General features: G+C 51.1%; 2 protein-coding genes across 10 annotated transcripts in view; one reads left to right on the forward strand and one right to left on the reverse strand.

Annotated features, from left to right (window-relative positions):
* Positions 1 to 1,307: 1,307 nt before the first annotated feature.
* IRF5 (interferon regulatory factor 5) lies at positions 1,308 to 12,501 on the forward strand. Of its 6 annotated transcripts, none has more exons than XM_029234052.1 (9): positions 1,308 to 1,405; positions 6,077 to 6,282; positions 8,266 to 8,455; positions 8,880 to 8,944; positions 9,434 to 9,467; positions 9,646 to 9,915; positions 10,142 to 10,534; positions 10,624 to 10,742; positions 11,039 to 12,494. In XM_029234052.1, the coding sequence occupies exons 2-9, from the start codon at positions 6,088 to 6,090 to the stop codon at positions 11,282 to 11,284; spliced, it is 1,512 nt and encodes a 503-aa protein (XP_029089885.1). In that variant the 5' UTR covers positions 1,308 to 1,405; positions 6,077 to 6,087; the 3' UTR covers positions 11,285 to 12,494. The 6 variants fall into 6 exon arrangements, with proteins under 6 accessions (XP_029089885.1, XP_029089886.1, XP_029089884.1 ...); XM_029234053.1 differs by lacking the exon at positions 1,308 to 1,405 and adding an exon at positions 1,593 to 4,321 and having other exon boundaries at positions 11,039 to 12,495; XM_029234051.1 differs by lacking the exon at positions 1,308 to 1,405 and adding an exon at positions 1,593 to 3,240 and having other exon boundaries at positions 11,039 to 12,495.
* A 4,557-nt stretch (positions 12,502 to 17,058) lies between these two features.
* Positions 17,059 to 19,075, reverse strand: part of TNPO3 (transportin 3) — a 113,419-nt gene continuing 111,402 nt past the window's right edge. For all 4 annotated transcript variants that reach the window (XM_029234044.1, XM_029234047.1, XM_029234046.1 and 1 more), the window contains 2 exons: positions 18,723 to 18,814; positions 17,059 to 17,426 (listed from right to left, as the gene is read on the reverse strand). In XM_029234044.1, the coding sequence (XP_029089877.1) occupies positions 18,754 to 18,814 (61 nt within the window). In that variant the 3' untranslated portion in view covers positions 17,059 to 17,426; positions 18,723 to 18,753. The remainder of the gene's footprint in view (positions 17,427 to 18,722; positions 18,815 to 19,075) is intronic.

Genomic DNA, 19,075 nt, shown 5'->3' on the forward strand with positions numbered 1-19,075 from the left:
TAAAATACATATAATTATATTCCCTCTTATATTAGGGCTATGCAAGAGTGGGGGAGAGGGAGAGAGATGCAGGAGAGAAGAAAAACAGACAACACATGAAGAGTCATGATTACAGATCAGGGGTAAAGACCAACCTCGGTATTCCTGCAGAGATGGAGAGGGGAGGGGAAGGTCAAAGTTCTGATTCATCAACTAACTAATACGGCTGTATTTGTTAAAAAATACAGGCTCTAAACTTTAAAGTGCAGATAGTGTTTTTTTTAGAACTTATGTATTTTAGTTTCTACCTAAAATTTAATCAACTGATGTAAATTTCCTTCGTTTAAAAATATTTTAATTAAAAATTACTATAGAAAATAGAAGACGAAAAGACAGGAGTGGTCCCTGAGTAAGCTGATTCCAGTGGGAATCAGACATTAAAATCCTAAGTGAAAACCAGCGAGGACGAGCCTCAGAGGCTGGGAACCCGACCTAGGAACGGAAGTCAAGGTAAGCTTTCCAAAGGAGGTGATGCTGAGGCAACATTTGAAGACGAGCAGGTGTTCCCAAACGAAGAATGATTCTGAAGAGGGAACAGGTTGTGTGAAGGTTGAGGCCAGCGAGGAGGCCCACGTGTGGAACCGAAAAGCGTTCAGAACGGCAGACGGGTAGTCAACATAGCGGTGAGTGAAGGGGTGGGACAAGCGACCAAGGAGCTGACCCTGAGAGACCCGGAAGGTGATCAGGGAGGGGACCTGGGGCAGGCAGGTGCGAAGGTTGAGAATTAGAAAGGAACAGAGTAGCCTGAGGATCCCTGTCTGCAGGCACGTCGTGGAGGGGTTGTCTGAGTCTGGGTGCCAGCGACCCTCGGCTGGGTGCCAGTGACCCTCGGTAGAGTTCGCAGGCTGGCGGGCGAGGGCCGGGGGCTATCAGTCCGCCCCACCGCGCTGGTACGTGGCTCGGTTGATCGCCAATGTGCGCACCGATCTTGAGCTCCCGGAGGGACAGGCTGGGAAGCTCCCGGGCCCAGCCGAGCACCGCGGCAGGGTGGGGTGGGGGGCTAGGGGTGTCGAACGACTTTTTCGCGCTTCCCGATTGCTGAAGGAGCCCAGTACTCAGTCAAGGCTACCTCGCCGCCTGGCGTCTCCCCCAGGCCCTCGGCTGCAGGGGGACCAGCCTGGCCCGAGGCTCAGCCCGGCCCCTCGGTCGCTGGGTCTGCGCGGGGACCCCACGGTGGCTTCGCGGGGCAGGGCGGGGCGCTGCCCGCGCACCCAGGCTCGGCGGCCTCGGCCCAGGGGCGGGGGCGGTGATGCGGAAGTGCCGGGAGGGCGGGCGGACAGACAAGCGCGGCTTCGGGAGGGCGCAGCTCGGCCCCACCGCCTGGCCCGTGCTCCCGGGCGCAGCCAAGCGGGCGCACCGCAGACAGGTAGGTCCCGGCTGCCGCGCGCTCCTCTCCGCGCCCGCGGAGCACCCGCTGGCGGCGGGAGGGGGACCGGAGCGGGGCGGGCGCGCGGGAGGGGTCAGCGCCGGCTTCTCCTGGCGCCGGAGCTCGGTGACGGGGGGACGCGGGGGGGGTCGCGTAAGGCAGGGCGCGCCCCGCCGTTCTGGCGGCCTCCAAGATGCCTCCTACGTCCTGATTAGCGTGGGGTGCCCTGCACCAGCAGCCTTCGTCCCGAAGGCGCCCGGGGAGCCCGGAGGCGCGGGCGGCGGAGTAGGCACTGCTGCCAGGGGCGCCAGCTCTGCTGCTTCTCTCCCTTCGTCTCGCCACCGCCAAGGATGGGCAGCGCCCGGGCTCCCGGCTTGGGCCATGGGAGGGGCAAGCCCCGATTCCCCCTTTCTGTGCACTCCAATCCCTCTTCCCCTGGCACCTCTCATCCTTTCGAGTAAGAGAATGAGGTTTAAAAAGGTTCATCCTCCCTGGATCTTAAGGCCAATGGCAAGAATTCGGGCAGAGAGTGTGTAGTAAGATGGTGTCAGGCAGAGGCGCCGGCCGTCCTTCGACTCGTGGCCGAGAAAAGAAGGCGCTGACCCTCCTCTAACAGAGAGGAACCACGGGCGTGATACTTCTTAGACTAGTTCCCCCGAACTTAGAAACGAAACAGTTAAGAGTCTAAAAGTGGAAGGAAAGTGAGACCAGCGTGACCATGATGCGGGATAGGAGATGGTGAACACCTGCGCCGGGGTTGTCTCCGCGACCCCAGAGCCGCCGGATCCGGCACTCGGGATCAGGGGCGAGAGGGACTTTCCCGCCCACGCCGCCACCCTGGGCACATCAGAGCGGGGACGAGGGCGGGGGCGCCACCAGCCAGAGAAGCGGTCCGAGAGAGGCAGACCCTAAGCCAGCGCCCCGGGCGGGGTAGGGGGGTGGTGGTTCTGTGGGCTGGCCCAGGAGGCGCGGGCAAGCCACCCGGGGAGCACCTGCGGGGGCGGTCCAGAGGGCAGGGCCGGGCCTGAGTTCCACGAGCGCCCAGAGCTGGGACGAGTGACCTGGACCAGTAAGGACGAGGGCGGGGCCGATGCAGGAAGCTAGAGCCCCTCGGGAGGGGCAGCTGGGCCAGAGCAGAGCTATCGGGCTAGGGCGCTGGGGCTTCCAGCAAGTCAAGAGAAGCCATGGGAAACCACCCTTTTCTACCTAAAGGCCCCATCTTGGGGTTTTCCCCCTGCGCCTTGGCCTTACCCCAACGTGCGCCCCAAATGAAGCCGAGAGAAGCTTCTTTCGCCGCATCAGCTGTCCCAGAGCCTCAGCTATTCTCAGGGTGTGGTCAACTCACCATGAGAGGGCGGGGCTTAAGGTCTTGCCGCGGCAGGGAACCCCTTGCCTTCTCCAGGAGCTTGGTGTGGAGTTTGTGGGGAGACGTCTGAATCAGATAAACTCAGGAGGTGCAAGGGCTTTCTGATCTGCCCACTATTGAGGGCCGCAGAGCTTCCTCCCCTAGGGGGTCCCTGGTGCCCACAATGTTCCAGGCTCCTCTGGTGGCTGGCTCCTGGGACTTCAGGAGGTGTGGGGCCTCGCCCCCTCAGGAGGAGCTCCTGGGCTGCCTCTTCACCTCTGGGGGCTTCCTCGGGTCCTCAGCAGGCCACACCTCCTTTGATGTTCCCATGGAAGCTGATGCATGCACTTCCGCCTTTCCCCTCTTCCGGTGCTCAACTCCACAAGGCTAGGTCTGAGGGCTGCAGACCGGCTCAGCTGTCAAGGATCAGGGCAGACCCCCTGACTAGCCTGCCCTCTGATGGAAAATCAAGTCCTCTTCCCAGCAGCAGGTAGGGGGTGTAGGATGGAATTTCTCAGGGCTGTGCTATAGCTTCTGGGACACCCTGGGAATCTGGGCGGCTGCTTCTACGTGGAGGGAAAGCAGGGATGGAGCACAAAGGCACCGAAATTCGGAACTCCAGGCATTGGGATAGTGTGAATCAGATCTAAGCCTGTCTCCCTGTGGGAGGAAGCCACCTTGGGGAGCTGATGCTGAGCCTGGTCCTGGTGCACCTGGAGGCAGGCAAACCCCCTGTGGCTGAAGACCCTTCTGTGGCATGCTGGGCAGACCCTCTCTTGGCCCTGGTCAGGCTTGTCATGGGAGGCTCTCTCCACAGCCCCTCCCTGTACTGCTTGAAGGGGTTGCACCTTACTGTCAAGAGGTCAGTGTTATAATTTCAACATCTTTGTGTTGAAAAGCAGTGTTGTTCCAGGCCAGGCAGTGTTCCTCTCCCTGATTTCCTCCTTGCCCTGGGCAGAGGACTCGACCTTTCTGGCCTCCCAGCTGCACCACCACCTATGGCACAGCTGCGGGCTGACCATGTGTGTGGGTCATCAGGAAAGCTTGCCTTGTCCTCTGGTCAACAGAGCTTTCCTCTGTCCACCTTCTCTTAGCCAGAATGGCCTGCTACTGGTGACTGCCACCCTTCTATTCTAGGACCCAGGCCTTTGGGAGGGTGGGGATGCTACAAATACATATTGGGTGAGGCTCTCCAGTGCTGTGAACCACACAATGTACAATGACTGCCAGTGGGCTTGGGGGTTGGGGGATGGGCTACAAGGTGAGAGATTGAGAATTTGGTCTGGGGGACCCAAATGTGATTCTCTCCACATCCCTTCCCTCCCCCAGCTCACAGTGAGTCAGGTTTCCGAGTTGTCCGGTCTGGCCACTTTCATTTCCCTTGGGGCTGGGTGGAGGCTAGTGCAGAAAAGGGAACCGAGCCACCCATCTTCTGAAGCCTGGGGGCAGGGCTGGACGCTCTCCTGCCTTCCCTGTCCCGGCCCAGCACTGGGCACTGCTCTGAGGAGAGGCTTGCGGATGAGACACCTTAGCGACGTCGAGGTGGCATTTACCTGCCACAACCCAACAAGGTACTGGGGCAGGCCTGGGAGGATGGTGTGTGTGTGTGTGTGTGTGTGTGTGTGTGTGTGTGTGTCCCAGTGCAGGCCAGGAAACCCGCCAGGGCTTGTGTACTCCCAGAAGCCATTGCTCCCAGCAGCAGTCTGGCCTGTGGTTGGGTGGCTTTAGCTGTTAGGAAGTTCTTCAACCTGGGTCTAGTCTGTCTCAGTAGAGGCTGTCCGGGTGTTGACTTCAACCCTAGTCTCTTTGTCACATGGTGGTACCTCTCATTCCCACCCCACTGAGTGTTCACTTCACCTACCCAGACATCCCATTTCCTTCAGTCATTTCTTCCCTGACAGGCCTGCCTCCCTGAGACCCTCACCTGCATCACAGCCCCTGCAGCCTTCCTCTTGGGTCTGGTCTCACCCTTGAGTCAGAGGAGGATCCTGGGGAGAGCAGGGCTGGTTGTGGGGCGGGGGTGGGGGGAATAAACAGCTGGAGGACAGATGCTTCCAACATCTGGTTGGTATTTCTTAAGTCCTATTTTGGTCCACTGAATGGCCGGGTGTCTGGGAGGGGGGCGAGTGGTGAGGAAGAAGAGCAGGAGGCACTCCTGGCCTCGAAGAGGTTTTGCCCCCCCCCACCTGGAAGGTGAACGAGATGGGGATGAGGCAGTGCGAGGCTGAGTAAGAGCCCCAAACCACTCATCTCAATGGTGAAGAGTTCAGGACCGCCCATGGCACTCTGGAGAGGGGCATGTGAGTGCTGGGGTGCCCACCCCAGAGGCCAAGTGTGGGCACCTTTGTTCCAGGAAGCACGACCTCTGGAAAAGACCCTGGCCCACGCCATCCTCATCGCTACCACTCCCTCTCCATTACTTGTGGAGCATCTTCTGCGAGGGACAGTGGTACCAAGGAAGTGGGAGAGGAGCATGGTGCCGGGGCAGTGTGTGCCCTCTTACACACATGCTTGCACACCCATCTAACTCACATGTGCTCAGAAACTAGAGCCCTGGGCGGGAGGCAGCCTGATTTCTCATCGTGGCTCAGCTCTTTGTTCCTTCCTTGACCAGAGACAGAGTCCCCTCTGAGTCTCAGAATGGGGGTCTATGATGGCTTGGTCCTTTCTGTCTCTGACCCTGGCTCACAGGTTCTACCTTTGTCTTAGCCGGGTTTCCTAGAAGGTGGTTTGGTGAGGGGTTCTCTGGAGGAGAGGGAGGGAGCAGGGGTGGGGCAGGAAGAAATCTAAGCAAGGATGTGGCCTCAGCTGGAGACTGCCTTCAGCCCGAGCCCTTGAGGAGCCTGGAGCACACATTTGCTCCACCTGAAGCCAGGGAACCAGCCTTCCGTCCCCGTGTGTCAGTCACCCACTGGCTGTGGGCTGTCCCCCCAGAGTGGAGGGTGGGCCCAGCCTGGGAGTGAGGCAGCGAGGGTGGCTCTGTGCTGTGCCGGCCTCACAGCAGCGGGGGAATTGATGCCCTGCCTGGCACGGGGCGTCCCGGTGGGGCACCCACAGCATCCACTAGAGCTGTACACCCCCTCCTTCATTCCCCCCAAACACAAAGCCCACATGCAGGGACCCTGACAGGAAAGCTGGTGGCTGGAGAGGAGAACTGACTTGAGCACCTGGATGGACGGCAGTGACTCCGGCCGCCCGTGCTGGAGGAAGGGAAAGCCCTAACGGCCCGGCCCGTGCCTCGGCCCCCCCGAGCGCCCACACATCCCCTGCTGCAGGGAACGGCCAGCTGACGCGCTGATGTGCTCCCCCTCTGCTCTCTCTGGCAGACGCCTTTGCCATGAACCAGCCTGCCCCCGCTGCCCTTCCTCCGCCCCGCCGCGTACGGCTGAAGCCCTGGCTGGTGGCCCAGGTGAACAGCTGCCAGTACCCGGGGCTTCAGTGGGTCAATGGGGAAAAGAAATGCTTCTATATCCCCTGGCGCCATGCCACGCGGCACGGCCCCAGCCAGGATGGAGATAACACCATCTTCAAGGTAAGCCCTGGACAGGCGTACCGCCTGGACCTCTGAGGCCCCCCTCCCTAGAAGAGAACTCCCTCTACATCTCAGACTGGCCACTCTCCTAGCTGCCTTGCTGCAGGTGACCCCAGTCCTGGGCTAAGGGGCCGCAGGCATCATCACAGTGCACATCTTTCTAACCTGATCCCCAGAGCAAGGTGAGGACTGAGGGACCCCCCCAGGAGACCTTCCTGTAACTCTGTCTCTTCCTCCTTGTTCTTGTGTCATTTTCATCACACGTGAGTGCCTGTCCAGGGTGCACGTTTGGTGTACACAGACGCTAAAAGAACACCACAGAATTCCCCCTTAATCTTAATACTAGGAGGTAACTACTGTGAATATTTTTTGCTTACATTTCCAGTTTTCTGCATGTGTGTGTATATGAAGTGCAAACATGGAATCAAACCATAGATTCTATTTTATAACCTGTATTTTTCACCCAACATCAGGACTAGCTTTCCTCTCCAACAAATGCCACAGCACCTTTAGTGACCACTGAATGTTCCATTGGAGGGGTTAGCACACTTTAGTCACCCAGTCCCAGTTTTTGGACACCTCAGGTGGCTTTCAGGGTCTCTTGTGTTGAAGACCACATTGCCATGGACGCCCTCTAAACTCTTACCCATGGCACATCTTAAATGATTTTCTTTGGGGTTAGTTCCTCATTAAACATTTCTGGGTCAAAGGGAATGCTTTGTTTTAAAGCTTTGGCTATGTATTTCTTAGTCTTTGCATTTGGTATTTACCTTTTCAAGGTTCCTTTCAAATCCATTTCTTATTTTTGAATAGGTAACATGGTCATACAATTCAACATTTAAGAAGTGCAAAATGGTTAACAGCAAAAAGTCTCCCTTACGGGAGACTGTCCCCCAGGCACCCAACCCCCTCCTTTGGGGCAATTAGTATTATCAGTTTCTTGTTTATCCTTCCTGAGAGATTTTTGTGCATATACAAGCAAATGTATACCTATGCTTTCCCCAACTTTTGACAAAAATGGTAGATGTTTACATACTCTTCTGTACCTCATTTCTTGAAGATTACAACATGTTAGTGTATCAAAACTTCCCTGTTTTTGTTTTTTTTTTTCTTGCTGCCCAGTATTCCATTCTATGGGTTGGCCATAATTTAACCAGCTCCCATTAATGGACATTTAGATTATTTGGGGTCTTTTTCTTTTGTAAACAGCTGCAGTGAATAACCTCGTACGTGCAGACTTCTGTGCGGATGCTTCTGCATCCGTAGGATAAATTCCCAGAAGCCAAATTGCTGGGTTCAAGGGCAGAAACATTTGTAATCTTGATATCAACCAAACTGCCCTCCAAAATAATAACACCAGGAGTTCCCTGGTGGTCTATAGTGGTTAGGATTTGGTACTTTCACTGCCACCGCCCGGGTTCAATCCCTGGTCAGGGAACTGAGATCCCGCAAGCTGTGCAGCGAGGCCAAAAAATAATCATAATTATGATAATTATAATAATACCAACAGCTGAAGTGTACGGAGTCCATCCCAAGTGCAGACACAGTTCAGAGAGTTTATGTGCATTAGTCCTGAGTCTTCACCGCCACACTGCGAGGTAGGCACTGTGTTGGGGAGATCAAAGCAAAGAGAGGCAAAGTAACCCGCCCTGGCACACAGCGGGCGGTGGCAGATTCCGGATTCAGTTCTGCTCCAGATCCCATGCTCTTATCCACCATGTTACCCCATCCTCCTCAGAGACTGTACCTATTTGCCACCGTAGGACCAGTGAGTACAATGCCCTTCAAAGCACCTAGATTTCCTTTCGCTTGTTGGAGCCCCAAGGGACTGGCCTCCTGTCTCCCACCTTGCAAACGGACACTTGGGCTCCACCAGTGTGTCGCTGAAGGTTTCACCGCACAGCAGCGACTCCCACTGGCCAGGAGGGGCTTTTGTGAGGGGTGAGGTTCTCTGTGGTCGCCTGTCTTGTCTTCCTGACCTAGGCCTGGGCCAAGGAGACAGGAAAGTACACCGAGGGGGTGGACGAGGCCGATCCGGCCAAGTGGAAGGCCAACCTGCGCTGTGCCCTTAACAAGAGCCGTGACTTTCGCCTCATCTATGATGGGCCCCGGGACATGCCGCCTCAGCCCTACAAGATCTATGAGGTCCGCTCCAACGGCCCCACTCCTGCAGGTATCCTGTCTGGGCCTGTGTGGGACACCGGGGAGGCTATGCAGGAAGGGCCAGGGGGCCCTCCAACGAGCAGTGGTCGGGGGCATGCTGCTAGGTCACAACATCCAGGGCTCCCAGGAGTGGATCATTTGTGAGGCCAGGAATGGCTTGGCATGGACCAGGCCCCCAGGTTTGTCTTCCTCAACCCATCCTTGTTCTTGGTTCTTGGCTCCAGTGAATGTAGGTCGGGTGGCCCAAGGAGCAGAGTGCCGTGGGGTCAGGGGCATCCCTAGTGATTGCTGGTGGCTGTGCGGCCCTTCACTCACTCTGTTCGGGCAGCTCTGGGCAGGGGGAGAAGCCACAGCAGGAGCTGCCACATGGAGCCCTGGTGGCCTTCCTCCTCCTCCCCCACTGAACTCCTTCTTTTCTCTCCCTCACTCTGCAGAGTCACAGCCCAGTGAGGATTACACTCCCGGTACAGGAGAGGAGGAGGAGGAGGAAGAGGAAGAGGTGAGCTCCGGGGCCACTCTTCGCAGTGTCTGCCTGCGCTGATGCAGTGGGCCTTGCTAGGGCATTTCTGCTGTCCTACTCTGCTGTAGGATGGAGCAGTTCCATTCCTCTGGAGCCCTGCTGCTGTTTCTGCAGCTCTTCTCTGAGTTTCTTCTCTCGGGATTCTGGAGACAGGAACAAAGTCACCACCTTGAACCTCCCTGGGACTTTGTTGGTATAAAGTATGCTCACACATGGTCTTGCCCTCAGCAGTTGGGGCTTAGTAGGTATTACCACCTGCAGAAGGCGGAAACTGGGGCGCTGAGAGCCTACTGACGTGCCTGGGATGGCCGAGCTGGGCCTGGAGGCAGGTTCTGGCCTCGCCTAAGCGGAAGACCAGGGAATTGCCTTGTGGGTCTCATTCTTTAGCATCAGATCAATTTAATAACCTGTCCTCCCTTCTCTCTCTCTGACCTCCTCCCTCCTCCTTTGCCTGTGTCTTCCTTTCAGCTCCAGAGGATGTTACCAAGCCTGAGCCTCACAGGTGGGGCTGGGAGGCGGTGTGGTTGGGGGTTTAGTATAAGGAGGAGCTGCAGGTACCACGGGTACCTGGGAGGGGGCTGAAGGGAGGCTGGGGGGCGGCCCAGGGCTGGGAGTAGGTGGGCCTGGGAGGCAGCTCCTGGAAGTGGCATTGAAGCTTTGTCCGCCGCCACCTTCCGTAGAAGCAGTGCAGCCCGGTCCCCCCATGGCACCCTATTCTTTATCCAAAGAGGATGTCAAGTGGCCACCCACTCTCCAGCCGCCTGTGGTGCTGGGTCCCCCTGCTCCAGACCCCAGCCTCCTGGGCCCTGCCCCTGGCAACCCTGCTGACTATGGGGAGCTGCTTTCTGAGGTCCTGCCAAGCCCACAGCCTGGGACCCTGGCTGCCAGCCTGCCCCCCACAGGCGAACAACTCCTGCCCGACCTGCTGATCAGCCCTCACATGCTGCCTCGTAAGGACCCCGGGGGGGCTGGGCTGGGAAAAGCAGCGCTGGGAACGTGGAGGATGACGAGGAGAACAAAAAAGCCCACGCCAGTCCCTGCTTGGGTGGAGGAAGGAAGTGGGAGAGCTGAAGATGGCCTGGCCATGGGGCAGAGAGGGCAGAGAAAGTCAGTGGGCTGCAGAATGGGGAGGCGTGGGGCTCACGGGTGGGGTGGGGCTGCCCCTCTGCCCTACAGTGACCGACCTGGAGATCAAGTTCCAGTACCGGGGGAGGCCACCCCGGGCCCTCACCATCAGCAACCCCCATGGCTGCCGGCTCTTCTACAGCCAGCTGGAGGCCACCCAGGAGCAGGTGGAGCTCTTTGGCCCTGTGAGCCTAGAACAAGTGCGCTTCCCCAGCCCCGAGGACATCCCCAGCGACAAGCAGCGCTTTTATACCAACCAGCTGCTGGATGTCCTGGACCGCGGGCTCATCCTCCAGCTACAAGGCCAGGATCTGTATGCCATCCGCCTGTGCCAGTGCAAGGTGTTCTGGAGCGGGCCCTGCGCCTCAGCCCATGGCTCACACCCCAACCCCATCCAGCGGGAGGTCAAGACCAAGCTCTTCAGCCTGGAGCATTTTCTCAATGGTGAGGGCCCCATGTCGTGTTCCTCTTGGTCTCCTTTCATCCAGGGGCATGGTGCCAGCCTCTGATTAAGGGTCTCAATCTCAATGCAGAGCTCATCCTGTTCCAGAAGGGCCAGACCAACACCCCACCACCGTTTGAGATCTTCTTCTGCTTTGGGGAGGAGTGGCCTGATCGCAAACCCCGAGAGAAGCTGCTCATCACTGTACAGGTATACTCCCACCTCCCACCCCCCAACTCTGCTTTGGTTTGAATATTGGGGAATCCTGGGGCTAGGCCCTTGCCCCACCCAGGGTAGAGGCGCAGGGCCCTCTGGGTGGTGTAAACTCAGTGGTCAGAGTTAATCAAGGATCAGTGCTGCCCACACATAAGCAGCCTTTTTATGAAGTAGAAGTTGGTGCCCCATCTTCCTGGTGGATGCAGCCCACCACCTGACCCCTGCATGCACAGCTGGGTTGGACAGCCCTGCCAAGGTTCTCCCTGTCCTTTCTCCTCTTTGCCCCCCAGGTGGTGCCTGTAGCAGCTCGGCTGCTGCTGGAGATGTTCTCAGGGGAGCTTTCTTGGTCGGCTGATAGCATCCGGCTACAGATCTCAAACCCAGACCTCAAAGACCGCATGGTAGAACAGTTCAAGGAGCTCCATCACATCTGGCAGTCCCAGCAGCAGCTGCAGCCTGTGGCCCAAGCCCCTCCTGTGGCAGGCCTCAGTGCTGGCCAGGGGCCCTGGCCCATGCACCCGGTCGGCATGCAGTAATGCGGCTGCAGTGACTGGCCCAGGCTTCCAGGGTGGCTGTGCAGACTGATGTGGAGGTGCGATGGCCTCAGTGGGCACCTGGTGGGCGGCAGGGTTCTATCTCTGGGTTCTCTGGAAGTGGATCTGGGTCACAAAGAAGAGGGAAAAGAGGCCTGAGTTCCAGGTTCTCCTTAAAAGCTGATGGAAACTGGAAGCCAATTTTGCTTTGAGGACTCTGTCTTCCTGGATATGCCTCTCCTGGGCTGGGTGGGGGAACTGGGGGAACTGAGCCATCGGCACCAGTGAGGAGGGAAAGAACTCCCCCTGGCTCCAGGGGGCCTAGTTGTACAGAGGGAGTTGCCCCAGAGTGACCCATACTTGTGGTTGCCCCCATTTCTTCTGGCAAAAAGAGCCAAGTGCTGTGGGTCAGGTCTCCCTGGCAGGTCCTCTGCAGGGCCTGGACCGGATATTGGGGCTCCCTAGCTTGAGCCCCACTTCCTCATCTTTCTTCCTCCAGAGACAGAGATGAGCACTTAGGTATTACACCAGATACTTAAGGCTGGCAGCTACCTCCCTTCAGAGTCTAAGAACCTGGGGTAGAAAGTGGAATTTTACGTATTTTTGGATTAATAAATATTAAAAAACAGACTCAGCTATTATTTTCTAGTACCGGTTGTTCCCATGCTATTCTACTAGACCGTATGTCTCATACCAGCTGGCCCTCTTTCCCCCAGCACCTGCCCTCCTGCTCTGGGGCCGCCGACACAGGGAGGGCTCGCCTTCCAGGCTGATGAGTCAGTGGGGCCTTCATGAGCACTCAGCTGGCTGGCTTTGCTTTCCAGGAGGAAGCCGGCTGAAGCAAGGGCGTGGACTTTTAAATGTGTGCAGAATCTAAAATCCTGTCCAAATCAATTCCTGTAAGAAGTGGTGAAAAAGGAAGGGCTGGATTTCAACTAGGGACCATTACAATCTGTCACCCTCATGTATACTCATATGCTATTAAACATATTAGGACAATGCATACAAATTGGTAGCTCACTGTTTGAATCTGGCTCATAGACGTTAATTTTCTGACCTGAACAATTCTGCTCTTTTTATTAGGGAATGTTTTAAACGGTTGTGAAAGTAGGGAGAATGGTATGAAATTCCCATGTAGTAGCTCCAACAATAATCAATTCATAGTCTTTCTCATCTAAACTCCCAACCACACCCCCACCCTGAGATTATTTTGAAGCAAATCCTAGACATATTTCAGGTATAAACAGTATATATCTCTAAAAGACAAGCACGTCCTAAAAGAACGACAATATCGCACCTAATTAATTTTTATCAAATATCTAGCATTTAAAAATTTAAGACAACTAGAGAAATTTTATTCCCTTGCCATTTAATTGTGGAAGAAATTGCATTTTTTGTTCTGCATTTTGTTTTTGCCTAGATGCTCCTGACTGCATCTGTTGTGTTAACATATTTTGTCTCCTGTGTTTTCTGTAAATTGGTACTTTGATCTGGACCCTGGATTCTAGAGGCTTAATTGGATACAGGTTTTTGTTTCGACTACTTTTGACTTGTGGGTACTGGAATTGTTTCCGATCTTTAGTTATTATACATAACGCTGTAGTGGATAGGCTTGTGCGTATTTATGTATTTTCATATTTTTGCCTGTATATCTTTAGGATGGCTCCACAGAAATGGGATTTCTGGGCCAAAGGATAAATATGTGTCTAACTTTGCTAGATATTGGCAAAATTCTGATAAATCTCTGAGCGTGGCTGTTTCCCCACTGTCTCAACAGGTTATAGTGTCAGCTTTTTGGATTTTTGCCAACCTGATAGGTGAGAAATAGTATCTCTACCATTTCTCATTATGAACAAGGCTTAGCATCTTTATATGGTTAAGTGCCCTGGGCAGATTTTAGTGATTTTTTTTTTAAATAAACAAATTTAGAATAGTCTCAGATTTACAGGAAAGTTGCTAATAGAGTGCCTATATAACCCACAGCCAGTTTCCCCAGTTGTTAACATCTTACATTATACCTTACATTACTATGGAACATTTGTCACAACTAATGAAACAAAATGAATACATCATTATTAACTAAATTCCATTCTTTATTCAGATTTCATTAGTTTTTATCGCATACTCTTTTTCTGCTCTAGCATCCCATCCAAATGATCACATTACATTTAGTCATTATGTCTCACTAGCCACCACTGGTCTCACAGTTTCTCAGACTTCCCTTGTTTTTGATGACTTAGATGGCTTTGAGGGTACATTTTAGAATGTCCCTCATTTGGGATTTATCTGATGTGTTTCTCACGGTTTTTGTAAGGAAGACACTGAGGTTAAGTGTCATTCTCACCAGTCATATCGAGTTGATGAATTACAAAGCTTGGCAGGAACATCTGACTGACTTCTGCAACACTGCAGGAAGCTCAGTGGCTGCTGAAAATCTTCCTTGGGCTTCTACTTATATTTTGATTGCTTAAAAATAAAACAACAATGAAAGCAGAAACAAAAAAACAGCATACCTGCCATCATTTCTTGTAGATCTGTGTGTTGTAGCCAGTGGTGGATGAACACTACCCCTCCCCGCCCAAAATAACAGATACTGTTAAGTTCCAGAGCTTAAAGGCAGGACAACGCGTTGCTATGCGCTGCTCCCTAGCTACGCTAAAGTTCTGGTTGGTAGTGGCCTCTGCTAGTGTTTAAGTTGGAATCCACGGAGTACTGATGCTTATGGCCCTGGGGATGAATACACCCCTCTAGCACCCTGCAGTTTACCTTACATCCTTCCTGCAGGCCCCTCATCCCCACCAGGTTCATCCTTGTACCCAACAAAATATTCCCTTTTAATTCAAGACTCCTTCCCCTTATTCAGCTTTTCACTGACCTAAAGAACTTTTCAGTCTTTGTCGAGTAGGAGAGAAATATTGACAGCTTTTCCCCATTTTTGTCAGAGGAATGTTCTCACAGGCAACTTTCTCATTTGCTAGTAATACATCTCACAAAAATCAGGCATACCTTGTTGCATAATCTTGAATGTTTAACTTTTCTGGATTTTGGCTTTCATCCCTGTAAAACGATTTAGCACCCAGGCTACACAAGATGGACACATTCATGAGGTCTTGATGCCATTCAAAAGTTCCTGTCTTATTTATCTTACATTCTCAGTTATTGATCTTTATAGAACAGGTACATAAAAATTACAAGTTACTTTAGTTTAGTACAATTTTGCTGGGAATAGCCCCAACGGGTGATTTGTGTTTCACATAATCATGACTAAAATTTCTTGGCTAAGTCAATCACGGAAATAAGGGAGCAGATCCATGGGAACTTTCTGACTTAGGTAAGTTCAGGTGCTTACTTAGGTAAGACTCTCATTCTACTCCCGCTAGACAATGTCAAGCAGGAACACAATATCTACATTAGGGTACCTGATCCCAAACAGTTCCCTGTTAAATTGAAATTTAGGTGGGTATCCTTGCTATGCCCAAAAGTAACAAGACTATTTGTAAGAATTAGTCTGAACCAATCTTTTAACACTGAAGAGTAAGCAGTGAGAACCATTAATAAGAGTTCTGGATTTCAAAGCTATAGCTGTGGAGAGGATGTTCTTGACATACACTAGGATATGTATTCCAAAGGCTACTTTTTAGTGGCTGGGGAGAGTTATATTAACCCTTCCACATGTTTTCCAGTCCTAGACACAGCTTTTGGTGATAAAAGCCAAAATCCTTAAACAGAGAAAAGTCAACTGGTCATTGCAAGGACCTAGGGTTGGACTAGGCTTCAAAGTTTTACTGTCTAACCAGAAAATGAGCAGGATGGTGAGGGCAACGTGCTGATCCCCAGAATTTGATAATCTTACTCCAAACACCGTTCCATATTCAAGTTTTTTTCTCCCCTTCCAATATTGCCTTTTTAGAGAATCAAACTCTGAGTACCATTGATGTTATGCAGGGAGGTTTGTTTCATGGATTCCAAATACTAGATGCAACTCTGTGGTCAAGGTTATTAGCTCAAAGCCCAATTACTATAATATACTGTGTGATCTCATTTATATAAAACTCAAGAAAACGCAAACTAATTCACAGTGATGGAAAGCAGATCAGTGGCTACTTGGGCATGGGAAAGGGTGGGAAGAGGCACGAAGAAACTTTTGGGAGTAAAGGGTATGTTCACTATCTTTTCTCTTGTTGTGGAGCATGGGCTCTAGGCGCGTGGGCTTCAGTACTTGTGGCACACGGGCTCAGTAGTTGTGGCTCGCGGGCTCTATAGCGCAGGCTCAGTAGTTGTGGCACACGGGCTTACTTGCTCCGCGGCATGTGGGATCTTCCCGGACCAGGGCTCGAACCCGTGTCCCCTGTATTGGCAGGCGGATTCTTAACCACTGCACCACCAGGGAAGGCTATTACCCAACACAGCCAAAAATAAATAAATAAAATTAATTAATTAAAAAAATAATTTTTTACATACATACATACACAGGTGTATCCTATGTCAAAGCTTATCAACTGTATACCTTAAACATGTAAACCTTAAACATGTACAGCTTATTGCATGTCAATGACACTTCATTACGGGGTTGTTTTTTTTAAGATCAAATAAGTACTCAGTAGGTTAGGAAACAATCTACTTGGGTGCCCACTGTAAAAAGAATATGCTACATTTTGTTTAATATGCCAAGTCACCCAACCTCCTTCCCACTGAGGCCATATGAAAGGACAGAATGTAGCAGGAGGAGTTTTAGGGTAAACCAGAAGAATAAAAGATGCAGAAAGAGCCACTCCCCTGAAATATGAAGGGTCTGGGGCAGTAATGGCAGGGGCCTGAATTTCAAACTCTGTACCCAGATGCCTATTAGAGAACAACTAAGACTATTCACTCAGGAGGTTTAGCCATACCATTTCAGATCTATGAGGCAGTGAAATGAAGTAAAAACAAACACTGATTAAATTTTTAAAATTTATTGGTTTTTTTTTTTGGTTGCTGTTGATTTGTTCTTGTGATGGCTACAACACCAGACAGAACAGTGCCCTAATATCTAATGCCTGTGCAGGGCTGCAACTCCTATAAAATATTAGGACTTGCTTTGGGCCTCCCTATTCTGCCTCACTCCCCATGAAGTCAAATAATTTCTGCATTTTTTAGTAAACTACAGTTAGCCCTGTAAACACTTTTTTCCATTCTCCCACCCTCTGTTTTCCTCTCTCATGTCTACGGGTGAAAAATTAATTAAAAAAAAAAGAAAAAAAATCTTAAAAAAACTACAACTTAGAATATATATTTATATCCCACTCACCCTAATTTTGGCTCTTCTCTCCAAAGATGACAACAACCCAATGTAGGTGGGAAGTGGACTTAAGAGACTGAATAGGGTCAGGATGGGGATATACATGAATTTTGGCCCTGGCAGGTCCTAGTATCATTGATATGACCATGATATAAAACAGAACAGGCTCCTTGCTTATTTCTCCTTGTCTGAAGAATTCTAAAGGTGAGAAGAAAACAGTTGGGACAGTAGGAAAAATTTCTACTAACTTTCATTAAAAGAGGAGGGGGAGGGGGAAAGGGAAAGAAGAGAGGGTGGGAGAGAAGGAAAGGACAAAACAGCAGAAAACCTTAAGAGATGATCCTGACCCTTTCCTTCCAATTAGTTATTTAATTCATTTGAATTCCCACTTCCCTAAGTAAACGTTTTTGTTTCACAGAAAGTTTTGTACTTTTATTTTTCTGTGTGCACACATGCATGTTAGCATGTGTGTGTGTGCGTGTGTGTGTAGGTACGTGTACGTATGTGTGCATGTCATTTGCTACCAGGAGAATGTTTCAGTTCTGATTTCAGTTTAGTTTTCCTTTTTTTTTTTTCTTTTTTATTTCTTTAAAATTATTTTTCCTTTTAGAAACAAGTTCACCAGGAAACCAGCTCACCTCCCACCACGCTGCACAGGCCGCAGCCATCTTTTTTAAACCGCGCTGATTTTCCCTCACACCCCCAAACAGGAACTCCTCAGGATGGCCTTGGAAGGCTGGAGTCTCTCCCTGTCTGGCGGGAGGCCCTGGTGGCGGTGAAGGCCCCTCTGCCACAATGGAGGTTTCTGATTGTGGGACACAGTCTGGTTTTTGTTTTCTTCCTGTCTTCTAATTAAAAAAGACATTCCTGACAAAAGAGAGAAGATAGTCAATAACTGTGGTCCAGGAGACAGCAAATACTTCAGAAAGTCAACCTCAAGACAGAAGTTTCTATACTTGCTCAGGCACCTCATTCTGGCCTCTGCTGTAAGAACTCAGTTTAAAAAAAAAAAAAAAAAAGAAGTTGGATTTTTTCACTTGTGATTTTAAAGGAGCTACTGTTTTAATGAAATACCATCTGTGGTGCTTTTCCAATTCTGAGTGTCCTCAGTGATAATATGTGGGGGTAAAGAGTAAGCCAGCAGGTCCAGGCTGCCCACTCCAAAGCCAACCAGAAAACCTCCATTTAAGTCTTTTAAAGTATTGGGGTTTCATGCAAGATTTTATTTTGAAAGAAGGCTTTGCCTACTAAGAAAAGGTTTAAGAGCCACTGATTTAGACTCTACTATTACAGACACTGCAAAACCTGAGGATCCCAAATGATATCACTACTCATCAAAGAACCAAAGTTTAGAAATAATTTCTGGTATGGTGAGGCATTGCTCAACAGCATCTTCACCCGCAAATTCATTTAATCACAAAACCACCAGTGAGAGGGCTGCACATTCATCGAGAATTGCCTCCAGGGAGAATAAATTCTGCTTAAGACATCAAAGGGTGGGCTTACAGGAGAGATGCCTTTCTTCTTTCAGTCAAGAAACTGGCACCCAGACCCCACCACCCAGTCCTTTCCTTCCTCAGCTAAGCTTCTTGCTTTACTTCAGAATCAGAAGCAAACGGAGAAAACTGATGATCAGGGGCTAGACACAGAGGCTAGCTCTTTTCCTTTACCTCCTGCCGTGGTCAAAAACCTAGCATTTCAGCGTTAAAATTGTAAAAAATGATAAGAACAAGCATCTTTATTTATCAAATCTGAAAGATCAGTTTTAGGAAGGCAGTGCCATGTATCACGGTCTACTTTAGGTCAGCACTGTTTTCACCAACAGTTGCCAGGTTGAAAAATATTCATTTGTTACCACACATACTTACCATGCTAGAAATATCTGTAAAGAGAAGAGGGGAGGAATTATCTTGAGATATTCTGCAACAATAACTTTCTTATGGGGGTAAAACTGGCATCCAAAAGAAGCTGACAATTATTTGGCTGCCTTGACCCAAGAAAATCAGGCCTGTGCATTTCTCAGCTGTGCAGCAGCGTTAAACTGTTACGTCCTTCCCTGACTCTAGCTATAGTACTAGTCCCATGATGGGCATTAAAAACCTACGCCTATCCCCAAGTACTTCCAACAGCCAGGGGAAAAGCTGGGAACTATATACCACTCACCTGGGTGACAGGCACAGTGCAGGAGTATGAGCTATCGAAACAACCTGGTGAAGTCTCGCAAGGCCCAGCAAACTTGTTTACATTCCTCAGCACTAGAAAAGAAAAGGTAGGTTGGTCCCTGACTCATGAGAAAGATATAATATGTTGAAAAGCAACCACAACCTTGAGGTATACCGAGAACTGTCCCAGCTCTGCTCTCTCCATCATCTCTTGACCCCACTTTCAATCTTTCTGTAACTCAAGAGTAAATATTAACTATTGTACATGAGAATAATTATAAGCTGTGTGGTTGTTAAAGAGTGGGTGTTGGAGAAAAACTGCTTAGGTCTGAATCTTGGTTACACTGTATCCTT

Source organism: Monodon monoceros, unplaced genomic scaffold (assembly GCF_005190385.1).
Source record: "Monodon monoceros isolate NGI ecotype Baffin Bay Population unplaced genomic scaffold, NGI_Narwhal_1 Super_Scaffold_2, whole genome shotgun sequence".
NCBI classification, from domain to species: domain Eukaryota; kingdom Metazoa; phylum Chordata; class Mammalia; order Artiodactyla; family Monodontidae; genus Monodon; species Monodon monoceros.